A 25,549-nucleotide genomic window follows, 5' to 3' on the forward strand; every position below is an offset into this window, starting at 1 on the left:
ATTATTAAGCCAAATGGCACGAGAACTATCAGCATGGGTGCAAGTCAAGATTTCGGGCAAGTCAACCATGGAGCACTTCCGGAATGGGTGGAGCTGCACAAAGCAATGCATTATTGTTCCTATGGATCACTTGAAATGAGGCCAATATCAATCACCAAGGACAGGCAAGTGCACAAATGACCAGTGCCCAGCAACCACCACCTGGAATCTGCGCCCAGAAAAAAGAACTTTTTGCTGGAGACACATGGAATCTGCGCACAGAGCAATACATGGATGCAATGGAAACATCCCAGCTAAATGCAGCAGGAGAAAAACAATGCCCAAGCACCAGGATATGATAGGTTTATTGCACATGTAACCCAGACAGGAAATATTACTTGCGAGGTATCCGAAAATAGGCATAACAATATTGACACTAGCATAGCTGAGTGCTAAAAGGGAATTAAAACAGAGCAAAAATTTCAACAATCGGCAGCCACTAAAATTATATCTTACACCAAACAACAGAACTACACGCTCCATACATCACAAGAACATCTACATATTCTTGGATGATCTAGCAAATAACATAGCTATGATTAAGTTACAAACATGTCATGCTACAACATTTGCCCTCGCTGTAGGGTTCCATATTTTCTCTCTAGCTGTCGAGATCTACAGTTTTTACTCCATAACCAAGACAAGAACTAAATCAGTGAATTAAACTGTTGGGAGCATTTGCAATCGGCTCCCAGAATTGCAAATTCCCTCTGGCAGTTGAAATCTGCAGGTTCTACTTCTTGACCAAGACCAGAACAATTAGTTCACCGTTGCACGCTGGCTGACTAAATGCACAACACTAGAACAGTCTTCTGAGCTCCACTGAACACATGGCGATGCATCCCCACGGTCATATCCTTCGATGAAAAGAAACTATGATACTTGCCAAAGCAAAGCCCCATGTTACAATCTTGTGTGATGTCTGGCGCTACAAATCTGCAGGTACGGTACTACTTTTATTTCTTGTCTGTTGGTGGGGTTGCTGTGGGGAATGGAGGAGGGCCATAGAATGTACCCGCTAATCCTTGAAAAGCTGGAGGTGGGGTTGGAGGACTGGGGAAACCAGGTGGAATGTTCATGGGAAAGTTGACCACAGGAGTAAACGGAAAAGTGCCATACATTGGACCAGGAGGTCCAGCAGGAAAAGGTGCATATGTACCAGCTGTAGGTGGTAGAGGTGAGATTATTTGGGGTGGCATTGTGGTCGGCAGAGGCGGGGGGATTATATGGGGTGGTGTTGAAGTTGGCGGTGGTGGTGGGCTAGGCTCTGGTGATGGAGGATACTCAGGTGGTGGTGGTGGTGGTTGAAATGCGTCTGGAGGATACTCAGGTGGTGGTGGAGGTTGAAATGCGTCTGGATGCGGGAACGGAGGTGGTGGTGGTGGTGACTCTGATTGAGGCTGAGAAGTATGTATGTCATCCTCTAGCTTCTGCCTCTTGTTACCAGAAGAGTGTTCATCTATTTTCACTGCAGTATTGCCCCCGTTGGCTCGTGAAGGCAAAACACCATCGCGGATCTTGTCTGAAGCAGCACCTACAGCAAGCTTTGTCAAAACATTAGCTGCTATAGCGTTGTGCTCAGCACCATTTCCCTCCTGTGAATACAATACTGCACTTGATTGTCCCTTCTGAAAAGATTTCGTGTTAGCTGAATCTGGGGCAATGGAAGCAGGTGTTTCAGAGAGACTGGACTTAAGCCCTTGGTTAGATGGCTGATGTCTTTCCACGTCAATTCCAAGTCCACGGCAGAGCTCACCAGCTTTCTTGTATCGGGATTGAGCTGCCTGATTCATGATGGGAAAACATTATCAATATAGCAAACAATTGAAGTATTCTACGATACAAAACTCATATTCCTTCAGAAGCATAAAGTAATATATCAATGTTTTTTTAAAAAAATAATCATAAGGTATCAAGGAATCGACAAGGCAAACTTTTATCAGAAGAAACAGCAGTGTTGAATGCAGGAGAATACCTGAAGCTGGCTTCTCACTTGTTCCACTTTGAGCTCCTGAAAATAAATGAATCACTGTAAGCATCAAAAGATCAATTTAACAAATAAAATAGGCCTTACACAGCCATTTGCTTCCCCACCTGCTCATTCAGTGCTTCCTTCAAATGATGAATAAGAGTGGCCCTGAGTGATTCTGACATTTTGAGTTGTTCAATGGAGTTTCTGAGAATACTATGTTGTTGCTGCAGCTCCTCAAAGCCAGATTGATTGCTACTACCTGCCAAAATGCAACAGAAGGATTCAAGCTAAAGCAGAAAGAAGACAATCAAATATTATATTGCAACCTCATAATTAAATACAGTTCCATCTATGCAGATTGGGCTGAGGTTGGGATGGCGATTGTGTTGTGACAGGCTCTTGATTGGTGAATGATTTTTACGGAAAGGGCCATAACCCACTTGTGAAACAATTTCTGTAGCACACCGCGCATACATGATATTCAATTTCATTGCGGCCACAAAGCTAACCTTGAAACTGTTTGTGATAGGCCAATAAATCAACAGTGAGTATGAAAGGGTCATCAAAATCAAAGCTCTTTTTTCTCCCCTTACTTAAGAGGAAAGACACTGACACCTCCACCAACCCCCAGATCTTAGTAAGGCTGAAGAAACGCAAGAGCAGAGAAATACAATAGCTGTCTCCACTGCGATGGCAAGTCAAGGTCAGGAGATTGCTAAGAAGTCCCATTGACACTGCCATCAGGCATCAGATATATGGGAAGAGCGTTGAAACACAATAAATCTAGTCACTGAACCACCTCTTGCTTGAGATGGAGAGGTTTTGAACTGTTTGCTCATTAGTTGGATCGACCTTGGTACAACAAACCCATGCAGGTCAACACAAGTTTGTATGGCTTGAGGTCATGGTAGTTGGATGGTTCTGTGGAGATCCTACAGCAGTACAGCTGTGGAAGTACTCACAGACTTCCAGAATAAAACCAAACTCCATATAATCACTACTAAATACTAATGGAACGCATGAGAATATATTTACCTAAAAAAGAGTTATTTCTGTACGCTTTATTGAGTTCATCAAAATCTATAAGAGCAGCTTGGCACTTTTGCATCAGAGTGTCCTCATCCATAGGAGCATTCAGGACATGCTTGTAGCTTGAGACGACCTTCTCCAGCAGCTCACCAGCCGGATTTTTCTGTACATATGTGAAATCATGATTGTACACCTCAACGGAGGTCGAAATGTCATATGAAAATAGAAACAAATGAACTCACTTACCAACTTGTTTCTTATGTCCTTTAACCTCCTAAAAAATTCATCCTTGAGGCTTTGTCCCTGAGTATCAAATATTTTACGGTCTTCCCATATGTCAATCTGTAATGTTGAGAAAAATTTATGAGATGAAACAGTAAGTATTTGTCATAAAAGCAAGGTATAAACCCATAGATGATTTTCATTTACTATGGAGCTAAGAATTACATGAGTACACAACCACTTTTTGAGTTTTGCACAAGGATTCAACAGGGCAGGTGCAAGAGCACCTCAACAGTTCACTAGGGAAGATCTAACAAAACAGTTCACTGTGTTCAGTAAGCTTAGCATAAGTCGGCCCAAATAAGGACAAGAAAAGATGATCATGCAATTGCTTCTGCAGCAGGTAGCACGGGGGAAAATGAACAGAACTAGGAAACACAAGAAACTTACCTAAGAGGGACCGTAAAGTGACATGTAAAAAAAATATTTCATTCCAAAAGCAGATTGCTTGGTTGACTCAAACTTGAGCTTGAAGGTCAACACCCAAAATCACAAGCATAGAAAAAGACAGTTTGTAATGTTGTGGTCTGTTGCTTTCTCGCTCCAAATTTTTGGGGCATCTATTGCCAAAAGGAGGCGGGAGTCCAAGATAAAAGTCCACATAAAGCGATTCCCTCCACTAGAAAGACGGGATAATTTTTATCTTTTTAACCCTGGTACATGTGCTCCTCAAGCAGAATTTTTTTTCACATTTTCCTCTGCTTGTGTTTTTGAACAGAAGATGAAGTGTACAAGACTTCATCAAATTGTGCATAAATGGAAAGTTCATATTCATTTAGACGCCTCATAAAAAGGCTGAAATATATTAAGTTCTATATTAAAAAAGGTATAGATAAATAAATAAAGGGGATCTTGTTTGAGAAAAAAAACAAGAAAACTTGGTTCACATTAGGGTTCAAGCTTGAGGCACAAAGAGCTTAGCATAAGTAGCTCATGGTCCATAACTTTTCTTCACCCTTTTCAGTTTGACTGTGCGCCAGGTGCACAAGCAAACCAGTGCAAACCAAAGGATGGCAGACTCATTGAATAGTAAAAAAGGAAAAGTTCATGAGCGGAAAGATATAGGTCACCAGAGATGGTAACGACCTACATTAGATGGATCAAGACTTCAAGAGTAACAAAGAAGAAGAGAGGGCTGATACATAGGGAAAAGTGCAAGTAATAAACAATGCAACTCATGGTCTGTTTTACACACAAAACCTATACTCTAACTTCTTCCGTTTCCTTTTTAAGTTCTCCCCCTCTACTTGTCCTATAATATTGCTTTAACAAGTCATACACTCATATTCCAAAGATAGCGAAACAAAAAAAGCCACAATCGAAACCAGAGTGTCTAGAACTGATGGGGTTTGAAGTGAGTAGGGGAAAATGAGGGCCTAGAACTGGAGGAACCCAAAGCCACCATTATAGCTCATAAATCATTTACTTTCTGAATTTCCTGAGTTGGTGTGGAATTGTCTCTTTTAAGGAGCAATTTCCTGAATTATACGAAATCTGCACTGAACAAAATTTTACTGTGTTTGAAATGGTAACAATAACTGGAGTTTGAATTTCAGGAGGTGGCTTGATGAAACCCACAAAATCAACTTAGCAGGCTGAGGAACCCATTTGTCCTCTTTTGCCGCTTCTGATGAGGACAAGCCTAAGTGGACCTTTTGTCCACCTCCTACCTAGGGTTGGACAAGCTCAACATCAGTGGATGAGGGACAGGGAGTGGCTACAAGAGAACTTAGCATTGGCCCAGTGGTGATTAAAGCGCTCGACAGGATGGCAGGTCTAGTGACGCATGGAAGATGATGTGGTAAGTCATGAGGAAGTAGGATGACTGCAATATGCTGTCTAAACTAGCAGCATCACAAGCTGCCACAATTGCATAGGACTTTTCTCGGAGTAGCTATAACTTGCTCATAAGAATAGCCTAGAGTTTTTACCTTTTGTTGGTTTACTATAAACAAAACAGGCTGCGACATCGCTGTTCGTAAGTTTTGCTATTTTGCCAGAGAATAGCTAGGATCCACGCTTTTAATTCTGCTAGTTAGGTCATAAACTGGCCATGCTTTGCTGCGTATAGTGCAATAGTTATCTAGACTTTTACATTCTTGCTTGAAAAAAAAAAGTCGATTGCCTCACCTAAATCGAAGTAGTTATCCTTGCTAGTTTACTTGAAGACTAGTCGTGTGCAATGTTTCTATCATGAACATTAGCCAGTTAGCCACGACACTCCAAATTTCAATGCACATAGCTTAGCACTGACTCAGCGGATGATGATCTAACTTAGTAAGATTGTACGAATAGAAATCTTTCCAATTATGACCGTCACTTCCATGTTTATTCACAGCACACTAATGGTGGGCTTTTTACTGTAGCAACAGTCCCTCTGGGACCCAGTAAAATGTAAAGAAAATGTGTAATCATCTAGTTAGTATTGAGATGTTTGAAAAGAGATTGTGAAAAACGCATGGTGTATGTTTTTTATACAAATATGCAAAAAGCTTTCAAGTCAATAAATAAGAAGTGCATAGATGCACCAAACACTGTCAAAATAATCGAGAACACTATTACATAACATAGCCAACCCATTAAAAAACTAAAGTGTACCACACCGCGGCCAACATTTGGCCCTCATCAGAACCTAGAGATCTTTCTCAACTCGGATGGCACTGATCCTAGCCAAAATCATTACAAAGATGGAGAAGAACATTCGTGCACTAAGAGGGAGGGAGAGGGAGAGAACAGGAGTGCTTTTCGCACTCCTTCCTAGGGGTCAGAAGTTACTCGTGACTCCCTACAACTCTAGGGGAATGTTCTGTATATCTTGTGCACACAAAAGTCCAATAAAAATTACCCTAAAAAGTCCAATAAAAATTACCCTAAAAAGTCCAATAAAAATTCATTGAGTAATAAGTTTAGCACTTGCCATTCTAGTAAGTTTGACCCTAAAGTAAGAACATAGAAATGGACATGAAGTTGTCAACACATTTGTTATGCAATGATAACTAAAAACACAATTATGAATGGCATGGGTACTTATACTCTTCCATGAACAACAATATAAAGAATATGTACGACATACCAGTCTTTTTACGACATTCCGTCCAAGATCATCTCTGATAGTCAACACTTCATTCAAGGCAGCGGGGATGACCCTCATGAATTCAGTTATATACCCATTACCTTCTTTTCTGCTATTCTGCATAATATCATTTGCGAGGTACAGCAAAGATAACCTCCTCTCACTAGAAGAAGCATGGAACTCACAATCCCATGTTTCTACAACTAGTCGGCAGTAACGATGATGAAAGACACACCAATGTGATAAAGCTTTTCTTCTGTTAAGGATGACATTATGTGAATGATTAAAAGAATGGAGCACATGAGTAAATAATCAGTCAGCAATAGTAGCTATCTTTGTACAATGCTCAGCGGGTGGCATACTTGAGCGAGGGCAAATGAATGATTAGTAAAATGCTATCAACTGATCATAATGCAGCTTGAGCGGCCATTAACAGCTTGGTCACAATTACAGTGAAGCGTGTGCAGAAAAGAAGGCACCAAGTTAATGGTGGCTGAGAAACTGTCAAGAAGGATACTCTCTATGCTCTGCTGTGAGCTATTAAGCTTTGCAAGCTTCTGAGCCAAGATCTGCTTGTTGAAACCCGCACTCATTGTGTCCACTCTGGATCGCACACCTGCAGAACAACAACATTGGGCAAGTTCATGTTACAAGGGAACGACAGTACATAAAGGACTTGCTGACTCGGTACTGAAATCATTTGGCGAAGATAAAAAAAAAACATGGAAAAATGAAATGGTAAAATAATTCAACATCCTTATTTGCAAGCAGACACTGTGATTGAACTGGACATCCAGGTTCTCCTATGGATTGCCAATTAAAAGAACATAAAGTAATCCACAGAAGCACCTGGAAGCCACATGAAAATCCTTTACTAACTCACCAACCAAGTATTAGTTGCCCACATAGAGGTTGTCCTATACTCTAACATTGCAAAAGAAGGGTAACAAAACTCCAGCCTTTTCACTCAGGCAGTAAAAGCGGCCCCAGATAGGATGCAGAACCACGCAAGCAAGCCGTAAATGAAAGCTGCCTCTCCTTACTACCGGCCTGGAGAGAGAGCAGGAGCAAAGGCCTGCCAGTCTAACTGTAACAGCAGGAGCAGCACACGACCGTCCCCGACGCCAAACCAAAACATTGAAGCTACGGGTGGCAGCTATCCCCAGGAAAACACACAGCAGCAGAGCAAGATGTGTACGTGTACAACACTGACGCACAACATCACAAATAAACCAGAGGAAAAACAGTCCGCCAGTAAAAATCCTTCGAGACCTCGACCGGTTAAGACCATCCCGCCGCTGCACCAAACCGAATCAGGGGGGGAAATCCGGCGCACGAGCACCCCAAAACACAAACAAAAATCGCCAGCGACTCCTAGAATCCCAGAGCCCGTGGCAAACTTCAGGAACGCAGCGGCACAGAGAGCTCCGAGCTAGATCAAAACCGCGCGCGCGCGCGCGCGAGAGAGAGAGAGAGAGAGAGGGAGAGAGAGAGAGAGAGAGAGAGAGAGATCCCGAACCTTTAGCGGAACCGGTGCCGAATTCGGGGGCGCCGCCTAGGGAGCGCGCATTGGGAGGGGAATTCTAGGGTTTAATCGGGGATTTGGGGAGGCCGGGAGGGGAGAGGGGGAGTTCTGGGGTCTGGCCTGAGGGGGAGGAGGCGTCAGTTACTTGGTCGGCGCTTCCTGCTGGCTGCGTGGTGACCCCGCGGCGAGGAGAAGAGAGGGGGGGGGGGGGGGGGGGGGGGGGGAGTCCGGAAGGGGCGCGCGGGGAAGTGAGCTGGAGCCTGGATGACGACGCGACGCGAGGATGAGGTGGCTGGGTTTGGGCTGCGCGGCCTGCCTGACGGTCATATCCCTGTCTCCTCCCCTCCCCTCGCGGCTGGCGCTAACCTACTTTGGGCTTTGGGTTGTTCCGTTAAGCGCGACGCCACCGTGTAAACCGGCTGGCCTTCTGCAATGGGTGTACGTCGCCGAAGGTGACAAAATTCAACGTTGTCGTCTTCGGATCCAATACCTCCGCTCGGCCCAATTCTCTCCCGCACCACCATCCACCTCCGTCTCCAGCGACCGCAGCCGTCGGCCACCGCCCTTACCTCCGATCCCTACTTGTTTCCTCACGATCCCCCCGCCCCGCCCTCCTGCACCACCGCCCTAACCCGGCTCCGCCGGGGAGCTCACCGTCACGCTCCCGCCTCCTCCGTCGCTCATCGGTATCCTCCGACACCCGTGGCCGGCGGCACCTGCCGCATCGCCACCCCGCCCACAACTCATCGCTACCGCCGGTCCGCCGCCGCCCAAGACCCTCCCTTTACAGCTAGAGCTCACTAGAGACCCCACCCCAGCAAACCGAACTCCGAAGCCCCTTATCCAGAACCCTAACCCTACCGGCGGCGAGCCCCTAACCCTAGCAATGGCGGCGACAAGATGTGGATTTGTCGCATATGCGATATATAGTCGCAGCGTGCTGCGATGGTGTGCTGTCGTTGTGCGCGTGTCAGAGGGCGGAGGAGCATAGGACGCGGCAGTGATGTGCACTACAGCTCATTGTTACAGTTGCGCAAGGACTCTGCGTTCTCCCTCCCGTGGCCCGTGGCATGTTCACCGGTTGATAGGCGTTTATGCGTTCTCAAGCTAATGGACATCGGCTTTGAACTTTTTAAAAAAAAATCCATACTGAAAGGACTCTTGTTATAGCGCTTTCACGATAGCCCTCCAATTTGAAATCAATGCATGTGTTAAGGATTGATTGCCAAAAATGAAGATGGGTGGATGAAGTAAAGATGAAAGAAGTAGATCAGATCCCGGTTGCGTGAGGGATGTTGCTCCAGTGAGGGCAGCGCTCCGGCGACATTAAAATTCGAGATTGGGGTATGGATCTCTCGAGTTACCTGTGTGCTCCCGGACATAGAGGGAGCATCGGGGAGGTGGTCGCCCCGGTGGTGGAGGCAGGCAGTAAGGTAAGGCGGCGGGCACCGTCGTCGGAGTGGGGGCATCATGATGACACCCTAGCGACGCCGGGTTAGCGCGGTGATGCTCGACGATGGTGGATCCGGAGACCGATAAGGTCGGCGGAGCAGGGGGCGGGGCCACTTGTCGTCGACCAGGTCCGAGCACTCGTCGGAAATGAAGACAACGACGACGAGGGATGCGAAGGAGGAGGAGAAGTGGGTAGAGGAGTTGGATCCTCATCGGTGCTGGAGGCGAGGTAGAGGCTGGCCGCGGGGGCGGATCGTTCAAAGGCGGCGCGTGCGGGTGCAGCGGATCTGGAATGCAGAAGATGCGCCGCTAGAATGCGAGGGGGCAGGGGAGGAAGAAGATAAGGTAAATGGAGTCCACACGAGGATATTTATTGATGTTTTTTTTGTGGCATATAGATGTCGCGGGGTCTCGACCGAAGATCCATCTAGCTTTCAAAAATCCACACGCGAAGAGCACTTAGCATAATTGATTTGTTGCTTAAAAAGGAAAATAGAAAAAGGAGAGAAGAAAGTAACAGAAGTGATGAAGTAAGTAAGAGGGATGCTAACGGGGCTCCTATACAACTTGAAAGCACATTAGACCCACTTAGAAGATAGAGTTAAAATTTTACATTTAGAAGATAGAGTCAAAATTTTAACAAATCGGGTTCAACATTTTCTAAACGTTAAATCAACATCCAAAAATACCAGATTCAACATTATTAAAGATGCAGATCAACATTTTGCAAGAAAACATTGCATTCAACTATTTTTACTGCCTATTTCAACAATTTGACAAATTCAACATTTTGACAAACAAGATTCAATATTTCGAAAAAAAAAAGTTCGAGCTTCTTCAAACACGGCGGGCGGCAGCGGTAAGATGGCCGGCGACCGTGGGAGATGGCGATGCGGCCGGCGCATGCGTCCACGACGCACGAGCCGGAGCGGCGGCCGGCGTGCCCGCGAGGCTCCGTACCATTGCACTTTTGATGTTTCCCCTTCGTCCATACCATTGGGGACGCCGGTGTAGCCGCGGCGGCCGCATTATTCGCCACGCTGAGGACGGTCGGTGGCGCGGTAGGCGTACCTTGGGCACGAAGGGAGAGCGGAAGAGCCTCGACAAGCATGTATCCGGTATCCCCATTCCCAACCATGAAGCAACACTGAGAATGCAGTGAAACGTTCTCATTTCAGTGGACTGGGATTTACCAAGCCCATAAGAATTCTAATTTCTAAAACAATGCCACTAACACTCGAATTCTAATGATGCCTTCCTCGCTTCATATCGTAGTCCATGCCTAGACTTGTGAGTGCATGACTTCAACTAGTTCTGTGACTGAGCTATCTACCAGATGCTCAGAGCTCAGTGAGCTCAGTAGATAGTCTGGATGACGGGGACGTGCTTGACCTTGTGGTGATCCTGCCCTTCGCCTTCCTTGATCCTGCCCACAATGTCGAGCATGCTGTACAGCACCACCTCCTCCAGCTCCGTCATCCCGGCGAGCGCCTCCGGAAGCATCTGCATCTTGGCGCACCGGTACAGCGTCAGGGTCGCGAGCCCCGGCATGGAGCCCGCGCCGACCGCCCACTCCTCCAGCTTCGGCAGGCCGAGCTTGAGCTCGTGCAGGCTCCGGAACCCGGCCTCCCCGAACGCCAGCCGGTCGCCGTCGTAGGCGTCATTCATCAGCGTCAGCTCGGCCAGGCTCGGCAGCTCCGCCAGCATGTCCACGAACCTCTGCTTGACCATGGTGCCCCACATCGAGAGCCGGGTCAGGTTCGGCCGGATGTACCGGGCGTCCTCCGCGCCGTCGGGCCCCTCCGGCGAGTCCACGGGGCCTAACAGCTTCAGGCTCTGCAGCCGGCGGAGGCTCGGGACGGCGAACACGCTCGCCGGCAGCGAGTCGCCGCGCAGCACTAGGTGCGCCAGGAGGTCGAGGCTCTCGAGCGCGGCCTCGAGCGCGCCGGTGTGCTCGGCTGTCAGCTCGATGAGCTCCAGGGAGCGGAGGTTGGCGGCCTTCGCCAGCGGGTTGTCGCCGCCGTACCAGCGGCAGGGCCGCACGCCGTGGAGCGTCTGGAGGCTGTGCAGGTCGCCCAGGGCCCTGCTCGGCAGCGCCAACGGCGCCACGACGTGCCGCAGCGTGGGGATCCTCCAGAACGCGGCGGTCACCTCCAGGACGCGGCGGCCGCCGAGGATGAGCGACTGCAGGTTGACAAGGTTGCCTATGGTGGTCGGGAGCTTCTCCAGGTCGCCGCATTGGAGACCCAGGTATCTGCTCATCATACCAAAATGCATCATGACCAGCAATTAATCAGCTATGTACTAGCCTCTAATAATCTCATCTCTGTTGCTTCATTCATTCAGTGCTTTGGAGTACTTATTCAGTACCTGATGTGGATCATGGAGCCGATCTCGTTGGGGAGCTTCTTGAGCTCGAGCCCCTGGATGTCAATGACGCGGAGGAACTTGGAGGCATGGAGGAAACCCAGGTCGCTGCCCTGGATGCACTTGCCGCCGGACCTGTTGCGGCCCTCCACGAAGTCGCAGATGATGGAGCGCAGCTTGGGTAGCGCGTTGCTGAGCTGGACGTACCGGTTGGTGGTGGAGCCGAGGACTGCGAGGCGGCGCACGGTGGCCGGCGCGAGCACGTCGGTGCTGTCGTGGCTCTCGACGAAGCTAGCCTCCTGCGCCTCGTCCTGCGCGAAGGCGTGCAGCCGGTCGTGCACCACCACCGTCTGCACGGCGCCGAAATCGTCCTTGTCCACCAGCTGCACCATGCACCGGGAGATGAGCTGCTTGAGGTACTCCTGCCCCACCTCCTCCATGGTGCTCCCGCGCCGCGGCCGCACGAACCCCTCGGCGACCCACAGCCGGACCAGCCGCGCCGCCTCCACCGGGGTGCTCTCCCGCATCGCCGCCAGGTAGAGGAAGCACGACTTGAGGTGGTGCGGCAGATCGTCGAAGGCCAGCGACATGATCCGCCGGCCGTTGTGGCTGCCGGCGCCGCCGCCCTTGTGCTGCTGCTCCCGCGCCGGGGCAAGCTGCGCCATCACCTCGTCCCACTCCGCCGGCAGCTCCTTCGACCGCAGGACGCCGGCGAGGATGACGACCGACAGCGGCAGGCCGCGGGTGATCCGGAACACGTCCTGGTAGTACCGCGACTTGTACCGGCCGGGGCAGTCGCCGCGGCCGAACACCCGGCGCCGGAACACCTCGTACGTGTTCTCCGGGCTGAGCCGGGTCAGCTCGACCGAGTCGTACGCGGGCCCGGCGTGTCCGACCGCCTCCAGGCCCGCCGAGTCCGTGATCAGGAGCACCCTGCTGCCGTTGCCGTCGTCGGGGAGCGAGGTTCGGAGGCTGTTCCAGTCGCTGACGGCGATGCTGCCGTCGACGACGACGAGGTACCGCCGCCCCGCCATGTTCTTGTACAGCTGGTTGCTGATGTCTTTCCCGGGCCCGCACGCCCTGGCGGCGGCGCCGTCGCAGCCTTCTTCGGAGGCCTGCCTGGATGGGGCCCGCCGCAGCTGGGAGGTCATCTGGCGGTGGATGTCGCGGAGGACGTCGGCGGCGCGGCACTTGTGCGGGAGCACCGTCCACGTGCGGATCTCGAAGTGGTTGCGGACCTCGGGGCTCTGGTACACCTTCCGCGCCAGCGTCGTCTTGCCGATGCTGCTCTCGCCGGAGATGGACACGACGGCGCGCGCGGTCACGGCGTCGTCGAGGAGCTGCTCTTTCAGCATGTCGCTGTACTTGTCCAAGCCAACCGTGTACTCCTCCAGGTCGTCCCTGCAAGGAAATTCAGTCAGTTGATTGCTTTGCGCAACGGCTCGCTGAATCTAAAAGCGTTGATGCTCTATGCACATGACGCTGCAATAATCGATCAAACTGAATTTGGATAGCAAAAGCTTCAGTAGTAAACTGAAGTATGGTTCAGACTTCAGAATCAAGATCAACGGCACTGCATACAGTGATGTCATTTTCAGAATTCAGAGGGAGGGTGGCTGGAAAAATCAGCGGAAATCATTTTTTTTTGAAAGATAATAAATCAGGGGAATCTTGTCCGTTGAATGAAAGGAAGAGAAAAGTCAGCTGCACGAGGAAGAAAGTAAAGGTAAAGCTGACATTTTTGTGAGTTAGCAGCCAGGCAGGAATCAGCTTGAAAGTTCAGGAAGAATATTGGTCACAGAAAAAAAAATGAAACACATTTTGACAATTTTTCTCCAATACATCCACTAAAATTGACCAGCAATTGATGCCAATTAATCCTCACAAGCGGGCATCCATTTAATGTGTTCAGCCTGTAATTTCTAATCTGTAGCAGCCAATCTAAAGAGTAATTCCGTCGTGAATTTTTGGTTGTGCGGAGAGTGCGTACCAGGCGGCGAGGGTGGTGGCGGAGGAGCAGGAGGCGGCCCAGGCCGGCGCGGGCGTGTGCTCGATGTTGTAGGCGGCGCGGTTTTCGGAGATCTCGTCGAGCCGCTTCTTGATCTGGCGGATGCGGCCGTAGAGGTCGTGGCGGAGCGCGACCTGGCCTGTGCACCGTGGCCACCAACCGACGACGCCGCAGCCCGGGGCGGCGGCGGCGCGGCTACGAGGAGCCATCCCCCTCCGGCCCGCGCGGTGGAGGAAGTCGTCGAGCGCGTCCTCGGCCTCGAAGGCGACGTCCCGTGTCTGGCGCACCCAGACGGCGACGAACTCGTCGTCGCGGAGGCGGCGGCGGCGGTCGGCGTCGCGGATGAAGGTGTGGAGCCACTCGAGCTTGTCGCGGAGGAGGCGCACGTCGTCGCCTACCTCCAGCAGCACCGCCGCCTCCCACGCCACCAGCTCCGCCACCTTCGCCAGCACCGTCGTGATCGCCGTCTCCGCCATGCTCCACCACCGCTACCAGCTGCTGCAGTGCTGCTGCTGCTGGATCGCCGTGGCGCGCCGCCGTATAAAGTACGACGAGGCTAGCACTGGGCAGTGTGGCGCACCAAGTCAAAGTCGACGCGAGCGAGGGGTCCGCGGTGCTCGTGCGCCACTCGCGCAGTGTGGTGTGGACACACACACTGACTGTTTGTTGGCTCGTGCTCTCACGGTCTGCAGGCCGTTTTGGCACACCAGATGCAGAATCTGCTTTGGCCGCTGCTGCAGGCGGAAGGAGCCGGGAAGGATCGAACCACCTACTACCATGTATCTGCAGCGAGGTGGCTGACAAGGACCAATAAAAAAAATATAATTTTGGTCCTGCTTGACACAGACGGCTCCCCGTCGAAAAATCCCATGGATTTGGTGGCGTTGGCTTTTGGTGCAGCAGGGCCATCGCCTACGGCTCGTACAGAACGCACAAAAGTAAAAAATCACTGCCACTTGCTGCTGCCGTCCGAGGACTAGACCCAAAAGAGTCTTGTTGGAACCTGCAGCGTTGAAGCTTTGTGCCAAAATATCGCACAAGGTGAATGCTACTGTTCCACACATGATTTGCGTCACCCTGATTCACCGCCTGCGTCGTCCTCCTCCGTCTCCACTCTCCAGTGCCACCCTGCCACCGGAGGATCCGCTGCGTGTCCTCCTGACCACTCTGAAGGCTGAGCACTAAACCTTACCAGGCTAATCGATTTAGGCCTTGTTTAGTTAGGGAATTTGGGAGGTGCCAAATTACTGTTACAGCACTGTAGCACACTGTAGCGTTTCGTTTGTATTTGTGAATTATTGTCCAAATATTGACTAATTAGGCTCAAAAGATTCGTCTCGCAAAGTACAACAAAACTGTGCAATTAGTTTTTAATTTCATCTACATTTAGTACTCCATGCATGTGCCGCAAGTTTGATGTGATGGGGAATCTTCTTTTTGCATAGTGTCAAAGTTGGGAGTTGGGAGTAACTAAACATGGCCTTAACTCGATCGCTGAATCGGACACGGAATGCAGCCTTAAACAGGCTACACATGCTTCGCGGCACGAGCTAATCGGCTGGCTAATCGCTTTTACTGCCGCTGTTACTGATCCATCCAAAAGCTATCCGGTTAGTGAAGGCGATGACGATCAGCTTCGCCTTAGCGGAGATCCCGCGCGCCATGTCCCTCCTCGACCGCCTCCCCTCTGTACGCACGCGGGTGTGCTTTCCGCCGCGGGTCCCCACTTCTGCGGAGGCATCGAGCTCGGCAGGCTCGCGAACCCGCTCACCGCGGCCTCCTCCAGGGGCGCCGACCCCGTGGCCGTGGCCGAGAGGCTCCGCCGAACCGGCCATGCCCGGTCGCTTTCTCTTCCGGTTGAGCTAAGTATGGGACTTTCGCTTCTGGCTGGCGGACGACGGCGGCGGCCGTCGGTGCCGGAGATGGAATCGTCGAACAGGGAGTTTTTGTTGGAAATAACCTTGACCATGGTGCGTCCTGGTCATAGCATGTGTGCGCGTGAGTTTGTTTTAGTTGTTGGGTACAGTCTAGCAGCATGAGTCCATACGCATGAGTTGAACTTGGTCCTTGCCCAGGTCTCGTAGAGGAGTTTTGGCTCACGACGAGAGGCAGCCGAGTTGGCCGGGCGTATGTGCACGTGTATGTATGTGTGCAGGATAGCTGCGACATCAAGTTTGAGTTTGTTAGCGGTTAGGAGGCGTAGGTGTGCGTGGTGCCGATTTGCATGGGGGAAGACGCATCGTCCGATGGCTCAAGGCAACGTCGAGCAGGTCCTGCAGGTCATGGCGAGAAAGCCAGGCGTGGAGGTTAGCTCTATGGCGTTCCTGGTCTGTATGTAGCCCCGTGCTCCTCTTTGTTTGCTGCCGAGTCCAGAGACATAAAGTTGCCAAGTTACAGACGAGTTTGTCACCGGCAAAAACCACATTTCATCTTCCTCCTCGTGTCATCGTCGCGAGAGTGAGAGAAAACGAGCGGTCTTGGTTCCAACATTTGGTATCAGAGCTAGGTTGATCGAAGATGTCGTCCCTTGGGCCGAAGAAGCCGCGCATTGATCTTGACGATGACGACAGCTCTAGCAGCTCACCGCGTTCGATCACGGTGGCGAGCGCCGGCACTGTCGAGTTGCCACTGTTGACCAAGACCAATTACCATGAGTGGTCGTTGGTTATGCAGGTATCCCTGGAGGCGATGGAGCTCTGGGACGCCGTGGAGGCAGTCTGCAAGGAGCGCGCCAAGGATCGGCGAGTGTTGGCCGCCATTTTGCACACGGTGCCGTCGGATCCTGGATTTGACCCGGTATTTACAAACTGAACCCTGGATTGGGTAGCGATTATTAATCGCAATCCAAATTAGAGGATTTTTGGAAATATACGATCTTCAATTTTACGGAAGGACCCTCAATTTGATCGCGACTATTGATCGTGATCCAAACCGAGGGGGCATTTTGCAAACATTCGACGTCGGCGTCGGAGCAGCCGACGGGCCTGCGTTGCAATCGGCGATCTCCGCTCACATCGCCACAATGGATCCCTCTCTACGCTCCGGATATCACCCGTCTAGCTGCGGCCTCCAGCTTCCCTTGCAGAACTCTCGGTCTCGACCCTCGCATCCTCTGCTCGATTCGGTCGCCGTGGCGAGCTCCTTGTGCTGAGGCGGTGAGGGAGACCTATAGCTCCGCGAGGGGGTGCCCGAAGGTGTACAACAGTGCCCGGTCCGGCGTTTGGTCTACCACTGCAGACCTGAAGGTGACGACAGAATTCAGGTCGCTGGGATAGCTTCACCATATGCTACATGCCATGGCTAGTGGTAGACCGTACCTTAGGAAAACAAGTTCTGTATGTGTTCACTTCAGGGTAGTACAAGTGTTGTACTGCTATTCCAAATGTTGCTTAATTGTTCTTGTGTGTGTATTCATAATCATTTACATTATAGAATAGATAGCTTACAGATATTGAAGTCTTACGTACCAGAAATGCTCATAATTGCCAAGGATTATGGTCGTGATAGTAAGGATAACATGTAATTTTCTGCTCAATTACTTCTATTTGCAGCATGTGCTTGCTTTTGCTTGTTGAAGATGACAACATTTAACCCATTTCACTATATTTTAGGTCCTCAAGTTAGGTGCAATTGGGGGGTTAACCTTACAAAGTTGACTTGCTGTGATGACTTTATTGCTGAACTAGATCAAATGTTTCAATTCAACGGTGAGCTGCAGAGCTATTCCAAGAAATGGGAATGACAATGGGTCCATGTCTTTGGAAGTGCGTAGTGTTGCTGCCTAGTGTTTCCTGATGGTAAGTTGATTGATATGCATATGTGATCGGGGATCCTGACACCAACATATCATTAATTCAAACCCCTCTCTCATGCAGTGACTTTTGCAGTATTTTGTTCATTTCGTCCTTGATGAACACAAGCACTTGAAAAGCTTGCTCACACTTTCCCTGCAAAAACTCTCCTGTTAGGCTGTTACACTGCTTCAAGATATTCCATGCCGTGGTAAGATGAGACAGCCTTGAGGGATAAGGATATCCATGGGTCTCCACCGACCAGGATACTGGTCGGTCCTGACAATGACAAGTGGGCCCGCCCGACCATGTCGTGCAGGCCAAGACATGAAGACGTATGGAGCATAAGCCAGGAGGCCCGGCGAATCAATTCATCCTAAATATCACAGGATACTTGTTGTAAACCGACTCGGATTGCTTTCCATGTAACAATCGACTAGGATTAGATCCTATCCAATTGTAACCCTAGGTCGTCAGCCTATATAAGGTGGTCAGGGGCGCCCCCCGAGGGTAACTCATTGTGATGGATCCACTTCGGATTTGCTTTATTAGTCATGATTAAGCCGCCTGCCATGCGTCTCTCATGCCTTAACCAAGTAACCACGAAGTGCCGTCGGATTTCATCCGATTTAACCACTTGAACAGGATCGAATAGCAATCCCACACGAAGGTGAGCGGTTCCAGAGAATACAACAAGTCCACCGAGTTAACAAATTAACCATTTAGTTTGGCCATAAAACAACATCAGAGTTTACAAGGTTCAGAAGAAAAACAACAGAAGGTAAAACAACTAGCGGAAGCTAACTCGTCGGGGTCGGACATCCCTGGTGAGGCCAACCGGGACATCAGTGATCCCTCTCATCGCCGTCCGAGAAGGGATCCCACTCAACCGTCCAACCCGGAGGGAGTTGGGGCGGCCAAGTGCCAACAGAGGAAGGCTCAGAGGCAGAAACTTCACCTGAAAAAGAAGAGCCACAACAAGGCTGAGCTACTAAGCTCAACAAGACTTAACCGACAGGGAGTACGCTACTCCACCACTTCTAGACATGCAAGGCTTTTTGGCTGAGGGGTTTGTTTGCCAAAAGCGCTAGGCGTATCCCTACTTTCAAGTTTTAGCTCAGGTTCTATGTTCATTATCCGGTCTAAGTTTGCAACCTATTCTAAGCAATCATAGAATCAACCAAAAGGTATATATATATATATATATATATATATATATATATATATATATATATATATATCATCACAAAACATGTCATCATCAGATTCCTTTCTTACTCAGGGTGACATAGTGATCAAGCAATCTCAAACTGTGAGAGGCAGACGAATCGATTCGAGTTTCTTAACCATGCATGGCGAACCTAATCTCACGACATCCGCGCACCACAAGGGTCGCTTCCTGTGTCGGCCGTCCCCATCAATTCCCAGGCGCGTGTCAGGTCCAAACCTCCCTTAGCATGCAATGCTCCACAGTCCCGGTCTCCACCGTACTGTGACCGCACTTGCACCCACATGATGGACCATGGGAACCTCGTTCCAGGGACAGCAGGGGTATAAGCCACGCCCTAGTTCAATCAGGTACTAGGCTTCCCCATCCCATACTAGGTATGAGATTAGTACTTTCAAACACTTGATCACGAACACCACCACTGTCGGGCCTTAGCAAGTTTCATAGACAGACGGGACGATCAGCCGACCACCAAAAAGTTACCCAACACCTTGCCCCGTCCATCGTCCTTATAGTTGCCACAGAAGAGGAAACAACCAACTCCTACAACTCGCGAGTGATAGGGAATCACTCGGCTTTTACCGTTTTCTAGTTAAGCAAGGCATCTACTCGGTTCAACAGGTAGTGTTCAGATCAAGGGAGCTAAGTTATGCATCTATGGTTCCAAACAACTCCTATACGTAAATGCACAAGCATGTTAAAGAAGGTATGCGCAAGTTTGGGAAAACACAGGGGATTCATGCATCCGGGGCTTGCCTTCGAACAAGGAGGAGGGAAGCTGCTCTTCTGCTTGGGCGGCTTCGGCTTCTGGAGGCAGGAGCTCGGCTACACCTTCGTCTTCTGGCGCCGGGTGCAGCTCGTAAAAGCCGTTGGCGAGACGCAGCTCTACACGAATGCAATGCATTGGTTAGCATTTAGACGGTTATTTCAACAGCAACACTTGCAAGTTTGAGCCCAGAAACTTGCGGCAAGTTACAGGAGGGTGGGAAGTTCGCTTGAGTTGGTGGAGATCAAGATATAAGGGTCGGATGGGAAGGAACTTATGATCTGACCCTTAATCTAGAGGAATAGATGTGCTAGGGGTCCTCAGACTTAACGCTGAAAAGTCCCCAAGTTTTACACATACACCCTCGGTTCAAGGAAAAAGATACAGCCGAGCCCTCGGGCGAGGCGGAGAAAGGTCGGCGGAACAGACAGGGTCGGGCGAGACGGAACCAGGGTCGGGCGGATAGGAGGGGTCGGACGAGGCGAACAAAGGGTCGGTAGCTTACCTTCATCTTTCAGATAAGGCTTGGGGTCGGTAAAGAACAGGCTTGGGCGGAAAGACTAAGGCTTGGGACAGCGGCGAGGATGTCCGGTGGTACTCCGGCGGCGACGGTGCTTCGTGTGGATCACAAGCAAGCTCTTGTGCAGCACGGGGAGCAGTGGCTGGTGGATTGGGGAAGGTGGTGTTTGAGCGGAGAGGAAAGTTCCTCAGACTTAGGCGGTGGTGCTGCGAGCACGAACAGGGAGCAAACGGGAGGGCAGCGATGGCGAAGGGGAACTCCGGCGGGGCTTCGGCATTCCATTTTTATAGATGCGCGGAAGAGAGAAGGGGGAGTGGTGCGAAGGCCGGGGAAGAAGCGATGGAGTGCTCTGCCGGGGCGGCGATTGAGCAACGAGGGCGGTGGAGCAGGACTTCGGGGAGGACACCAACGGTCATTGGGCACCGATGACAGGGCGGCGCAGGCGCGGGTTTGCCGGTGGTTGAGATTTGGCGGAGGTGGGCGTCGTCATGCGATGGATCTGATGGAAGTGACCCGGGAAACGGCGCTAGAAACGAGGGCGCACAGGTGAGAAGACAGGTGGCTGCGGTCGCGCGGGCAAGCGCGGAGCAACAGATTGTCGGGGCGGAACTTCTGACAAGGCAGAAAAGGAGCTGTCGCTGCCGTGGTCTGGGTTGGCGGAGGAGGAATCGTCGCGTAGCGAGGACCGGGGCGGCGCGACTGTGGAGGGGCGACGGAAAAGACGGGCGGCATTGGGCTCTGCAGCCGGGATCTGGCGATGTGATGATGGGCGCGGGCGGCGAGGTGCTACAAAAAGGGTAGCAGAGGAGCTTCCGCTGCGATTGGGGAAGGGGGCGCGAGAATCCATCCGGTCGTGGCTGGCGACGAGGCGGAGCGGCGGGCGTCGGAGGAGTTGAGCCACGCGGCTAGGGAACTCTGAAGCGGGCATGCAACTCGAGTGCACCTGTCACGGGAGATCTGGGAGAAAGATCTCGTGGGTCCACCGGTCAGTCTCGGTGGTCCACTGCTCAGATTGAAGGGAGGCGTTGTGGGAGGACTTAGAAAGATCCGGCGGTGGGTTGGGGTCGGCGGGGTCGGAACTGGGGGAAAAACGGCGAGGGGTCGGATCACAGGGGTCGGGACCGAACTGGAGGTTGAGCACTTAGACTTGGTAAAACTGAGACAGGGAATCAGGAACTCGGATTAAGATTAACGTGAAGGATTTTTAACCGAGGTCGTTACACTCATCCCACCTCATGTTAACTCTTCACATCTGCGATCAACAATACAATCCACTAGAACACAGGACGTAGGGCATTACTCTACGGAGGCCCAAACCTGTCTAAACCTTGCGTCTCTATGTTACCATTTGAGTTCTTGGTCTTACGATCTCCCCCGCCTACAAATCTACCACCTCCGTAACCCCCTAGTGGACTGTCGGTCACCAAATTCAACAGTTGGCGCGTCCTACTCTTGTGGGCCATAAAATTTCCTTGGGTAGTTAGCCTGTTACGTTAAAGCACCTAGCCTTGCTTAGCCAGCAGTCTGCTGAGAGCAGATCTCGAGCTTGTAGACAGGGCATCACAAGTTGAGTCGAGGTTTCGCAGATTAATGCGTGTGCTACCTAAGTAGTTTAGCAACCGTTAAGAGAGACGGATGAGCCGCAAAGTAGGAGGAACTGTGTGGAAAAGTAAAGAGCATGCGCTAGGCACTCATACAGTAGTCGGAGGTGCGATCAGGGTGGTCGGCGAAAGTGACGGAGACATAGGAGAATTGAGTCATGTGGAGATATATGGAAGCCATAATATATTTAAATGAATATATGACTAGCTTGGTTTGTGGCCGAGTCGAAAAATGCGCCAAGTCAGCTGAAGGCCTTGATGAAGGAGACCACCGTGGAGTGCATTAAGAGTGTCATGGCGCTTCTGAAGATGCAATTCCCCTGGCTGGCTGTGGAGTGCGTCGGAATGGGCGTTGCCGAGGACTTTGATGCTGCTAACCTCCCGGAGCTAGTCGAGCAATATCAACAAGCCACGGATGATGTAGTTAAGGAACTAGACCTATAATGAAAAAATAGTAAAATGTATCAATATGTGCCGTGGGGCAAGAAAACTTGTTGATTAACTCATGTAAAGGCAAAACTCCTTCCCTCCCTTGGTATGTTTGACAGGACACCGTGTGGCCTAGGCATGTAGCCTCTAAGCACCTAGTCTTGCCTGGTCAGCACTCTGCTGAAAGCAGATCTCGAACTTGTAGAGGGAGCGAATGCAAGGTTATCGAGGTTTCACATGCTAGGACGTCGTCCACACGAGTTAGTCGCACAACCTTAAGAGGGGTAGGAGAAAAGTTGGGATCCGGAGGTCGGCGCTTAGCAGGGGAAGACCCCAAGCATAAAGGCAAGGGTGTGGTCTATCGAACAAGTCGAATAGCCCTCGAGCGTGATTAAGAGCTTGGATAAGAAAGCAAAATGGTAGTAGGTTCGCAAAGAACCTCTAAGGTTTTATTTATTCAATAGGTCCTAAGGGTAGAAGCACCGCAAGTGTTGGATATTCTCCATAGTCCGAAAATTGGGTGGGTTCAGGTGGGTCGTCAGATTGGATCTGGAAAGACTGCACGATTTTTTCAGAAAACACAATAGCTGAGTTCTTGATGCCAAAAGGGGTGCGGTTGCGTGGGAAGAGCCATGCACCGACCTTCCGGGGCGTAGTGCCACCTCGGAGAAATTGATGCACTCAGCAATGGTGTTGTTGATGCGATCTAATCCTGCGATTAGATCGGAGGGTGTGGGTGAGCGGGTTGCCGTGAGGATGTGCGGGATCCTCTCCGAGAGAGAGAGAACGCCGACTTGCTGGGCAAATGGCGTGATGATCCTCGGGTCAAGACCTTACTCCATCGATGCAGGTCCAATGGATGTCGTGTTGGCGGTGGACACCGAGTCGTCGATGAAGGTGGCGAAGTTGGAGTCCACCGGCATGTTCCCAAAGCGAAGCTCGATCAGATTGATGAGGAAGTCTTTCACGCTCTCGGAGAAGATGACGCTGGGGTAGGATGCAATCGAGCTCGCTGGGGAGGATCTCATGATCACCCCTACCTTGCGCACCAACTATCAGATTTGTTGACCAGCAGTCCATTAGGGGGCTTCCCCTACCTAGCGCGCCAACTATCAGAAGAGAGTAATACCCTACTGTCATACATGCATCTATGGGCCTACCAGAAGGTTTGGACAGTCCTAAATATAGGGCTGGATACCGAGATGCATCCAACATAAAGACCACGACGCAGGATGGCGTAGTCTACATGGAAAGATAGGAACTAGTGAAGGATTAGAAAAGTACTCGTTGCAATAAGAGTAGAACTCCTCTAGTCGTATCTGATTAGTATTCTTGTAACCAACCTAGCTGTAACCCTACTCCCGGTAATATAAGGTGAGGTAGGGACCCCCTCCAAAGCAATTCAATCCAACCAACACATAGGGCATAGGGTATTACGCAATCTACTGGTCCAAACCTGTCTAAATCTTATGTCTGCATTTACCTTTGAGTTCCTGATCTTGACGAGCCCCACTAACCAAAATACTACCTCAGCAACCCCGTCGGTACGTTGCCGGGTCTAAACACCGACAGCTGGCGCACCAGTTAGGGGACTTTGTCAAGAATCCAATGGCGAACTCGATGGTACAAGTCATCATCAAGTCAATCATCGCATTCGAAGCAGGCGCGATGTTTGTCTTCAGCTTCTGGGTTTGCATCGCAGACGGCGTTGGAAAATTTCCACCGCCATATTACGTTGACCCCAGAGAAGAAGAAGCAAACCATGAAACTCCAGCGTCAAGCTCTCGAGGATCTCGCTGAAAATTTCGGTGAATTTTCAATTTCTAACCTAGTCAGAAGCTGGGGGGACGAGTTCGAGTTCAACTCGACTTCTTCCACCAATCGGATTGACTTTCACGAGCCGTCACATAAACCATCCATCATGTGAGTCAAACTACCACCCCAGTCGATTCCCGTTTGGACTTCGCAACGCAGCAACTATTTATCATGCTACCCTGTCCAGATTACAATCCAATATGGATACGATTGAGAACCTCGACTACTACTCGGATCCGAACGAGGAGACTCCTTTATCAGGTCCGCAAAAGGGTCTGGTAATCATATCAACTCCCCAAGGTAGATTCATCTACTAGCCTAACATGAAGCCACCCACTCTTGCCAAAGACGACAATTCACGCCTCATAGCCTACCTCAACACTCTCCCGTACCAGGAGGGAGCTCCTCTGTCGCTCATCTACGAGGAAGGCATCGCCACGAAGGTCATTACTTCAAGCTCAGGAAGCCACTCACCAGAGCGAGAACTCTTCGCCGTCATTACTGGATAAGAGGACGAAAAAGAAGAGCAACGGGATAGAAACCTACGACATGAGTGTCACTCGGATGATGTCTTGCAGGATGAACTCACCGCCAACGTTGTCAGAGAAAATACCGAAGCTCAAAGAACTCAATGACGAGCAAGAAACACCGCAAGAGTAGAGCGACACCACCGCCTTGCAGCGGACCTACCAATCCAGAACATAGATAACGCCTTTGAAGCAGTTCAAACGCATCACCATTGTACTACCCTGGCTACCGTCGCGTCTATTGATCTTATCACCCGCACGATACCTCAGAACAAGTACACAAGACAGTTGGCTAAACTGGCAGAACTCACGTACGAACAACTCGATCAGTAGAATTTGATACAGTCAGTCCAATGCTCCTCATCCCAACGAAGTCAACATGGCAGCAGCCATAGAGGCCCTCCATCTATACCAAGTCAACTCGTAGGCTGTGGCCATCGTGGGGCTAACCCAGAGCCTGAACACCCAGTAGGAGACCTCCGCAACAAGATCAACGCCAGTCGCGATGCCCGTACCATCATCGACGGATGGCGCCACGAGCACGAGCAAGAAGTCGAACACCTAGGAGATGATACTGACGAGTTCCCCACCTTCTCAAGATGTGTGAGGAGGACAACTCTACCTGAAAAGTTCAAACCCCCGGGTATCACCAAGTACGATGGCAAGCAGGACCTAGTCCAATGACTCCGGTGCTACTCGCTATCAGTAAAAGCAGCCGGGGGAAATGACGACACCAAAGTTATCTACTTCCTCGTCTGCATGGAGGCGACGCCACTCACATGGCTCGAATCGTTGGTTAAGAACTCCATCGACTTGTGGAATGACCTCAAGGTAGCGTTCACGAACAACTACACAAGAGCAATGCAGCGTCCTGGTAACAGGATCGACTTGTCTCAAGTTAAATAACAAGGAGGTGAGACCCTGTGGAGCTACTTACGTCGCTTCTTCGACAAGAAGGCCACAATCGTGGATGTCATGGAGCACGATGTTATTGACTGCTTCTAGAACGGCCTCCACGACCGTCAGATGTTCTAGGATTTTGACAGAAGATGTCCCGCTGATGTCAAATCTCTCAAGATCATGGTACAAACGTGGGCAGATGAAGAAGACAGGGAGATCTAAAGG

At 50.6% G+C, this 25,549-nt stretch overlaps 2 protein-coding genes across 2 annotated transcripts; both read right to left on the reverse strand.

The window, feature by feature from the left end:
* Positions 1-395: 395 nt before the first annotated feature.
* LOC101782175 (UPF0400 protein C337.03) lies at positions 396-8,127 on the reverse strand. Its single transcript, XM_004971064.3, has 8 exons — positions 7,915-8,127; positions 6,913-7,011; positions 6,396-6,643; positions 3,287-3,382; positions 3,047-3,203; positions 2,134-2,270; positions 2,015-2,050; positions 396-1,823 (listed from the first exon to the last, which is right to left on the reverse strand). The coding sequence occupies exons 2-8, from the start codon at positions 6,986-6,988 to the stop codon at positions 996-998; spliced, it is 1,578 nt and encodes a 525-aa protein (XP_004971121.1). The 5' UTR covers positions 6,989-7,011; positions 7,915-8,127; the 3' UTR covers positions 396-995.
* A 2,395-nt stretch (positions 8,128-10,522) lies between these two features.
* LOC101782581 (disease resistance protein RPP13) lies at positions 10,523-14,486 on the reverse strand. Its single transcript, XM_012845772.2, has 3 exons — positions 13,730-14,486; positions 11,743-13,140; positions 10,523-11,626 (listed from the first exon to the last, which is right to left on the reverse strand). The coding sequence occupies exons 1-3, from the start codon at positions 14,221-14,223 to the stop codon at positions 10,729-10,731; spliced, it is 2,790 nt and encodes a 929-aa protein (XP_012701226.1). The 5' UTR covers positions 14,224-14,486; the 3' UTR covers positions 10,523-10,728.
* Between the last annotated feature and the right edge of the window lie 11,063 nt (positions 14,487-25,549).

This window comes from Setaria italica, chromosome V (assembly GCF_000263155.2).
Source record: "Setaria italica strain Yugu1 chromosome V, Setaria_italica_v2.0, whole genome shotgun sequence".
NCBI classification, from domain to species: Eukaryota; Viridiplantae; Streptophyta; class Magnoliopsida; order Poales; family Poaceae; genus Setaria; species Setaria italica.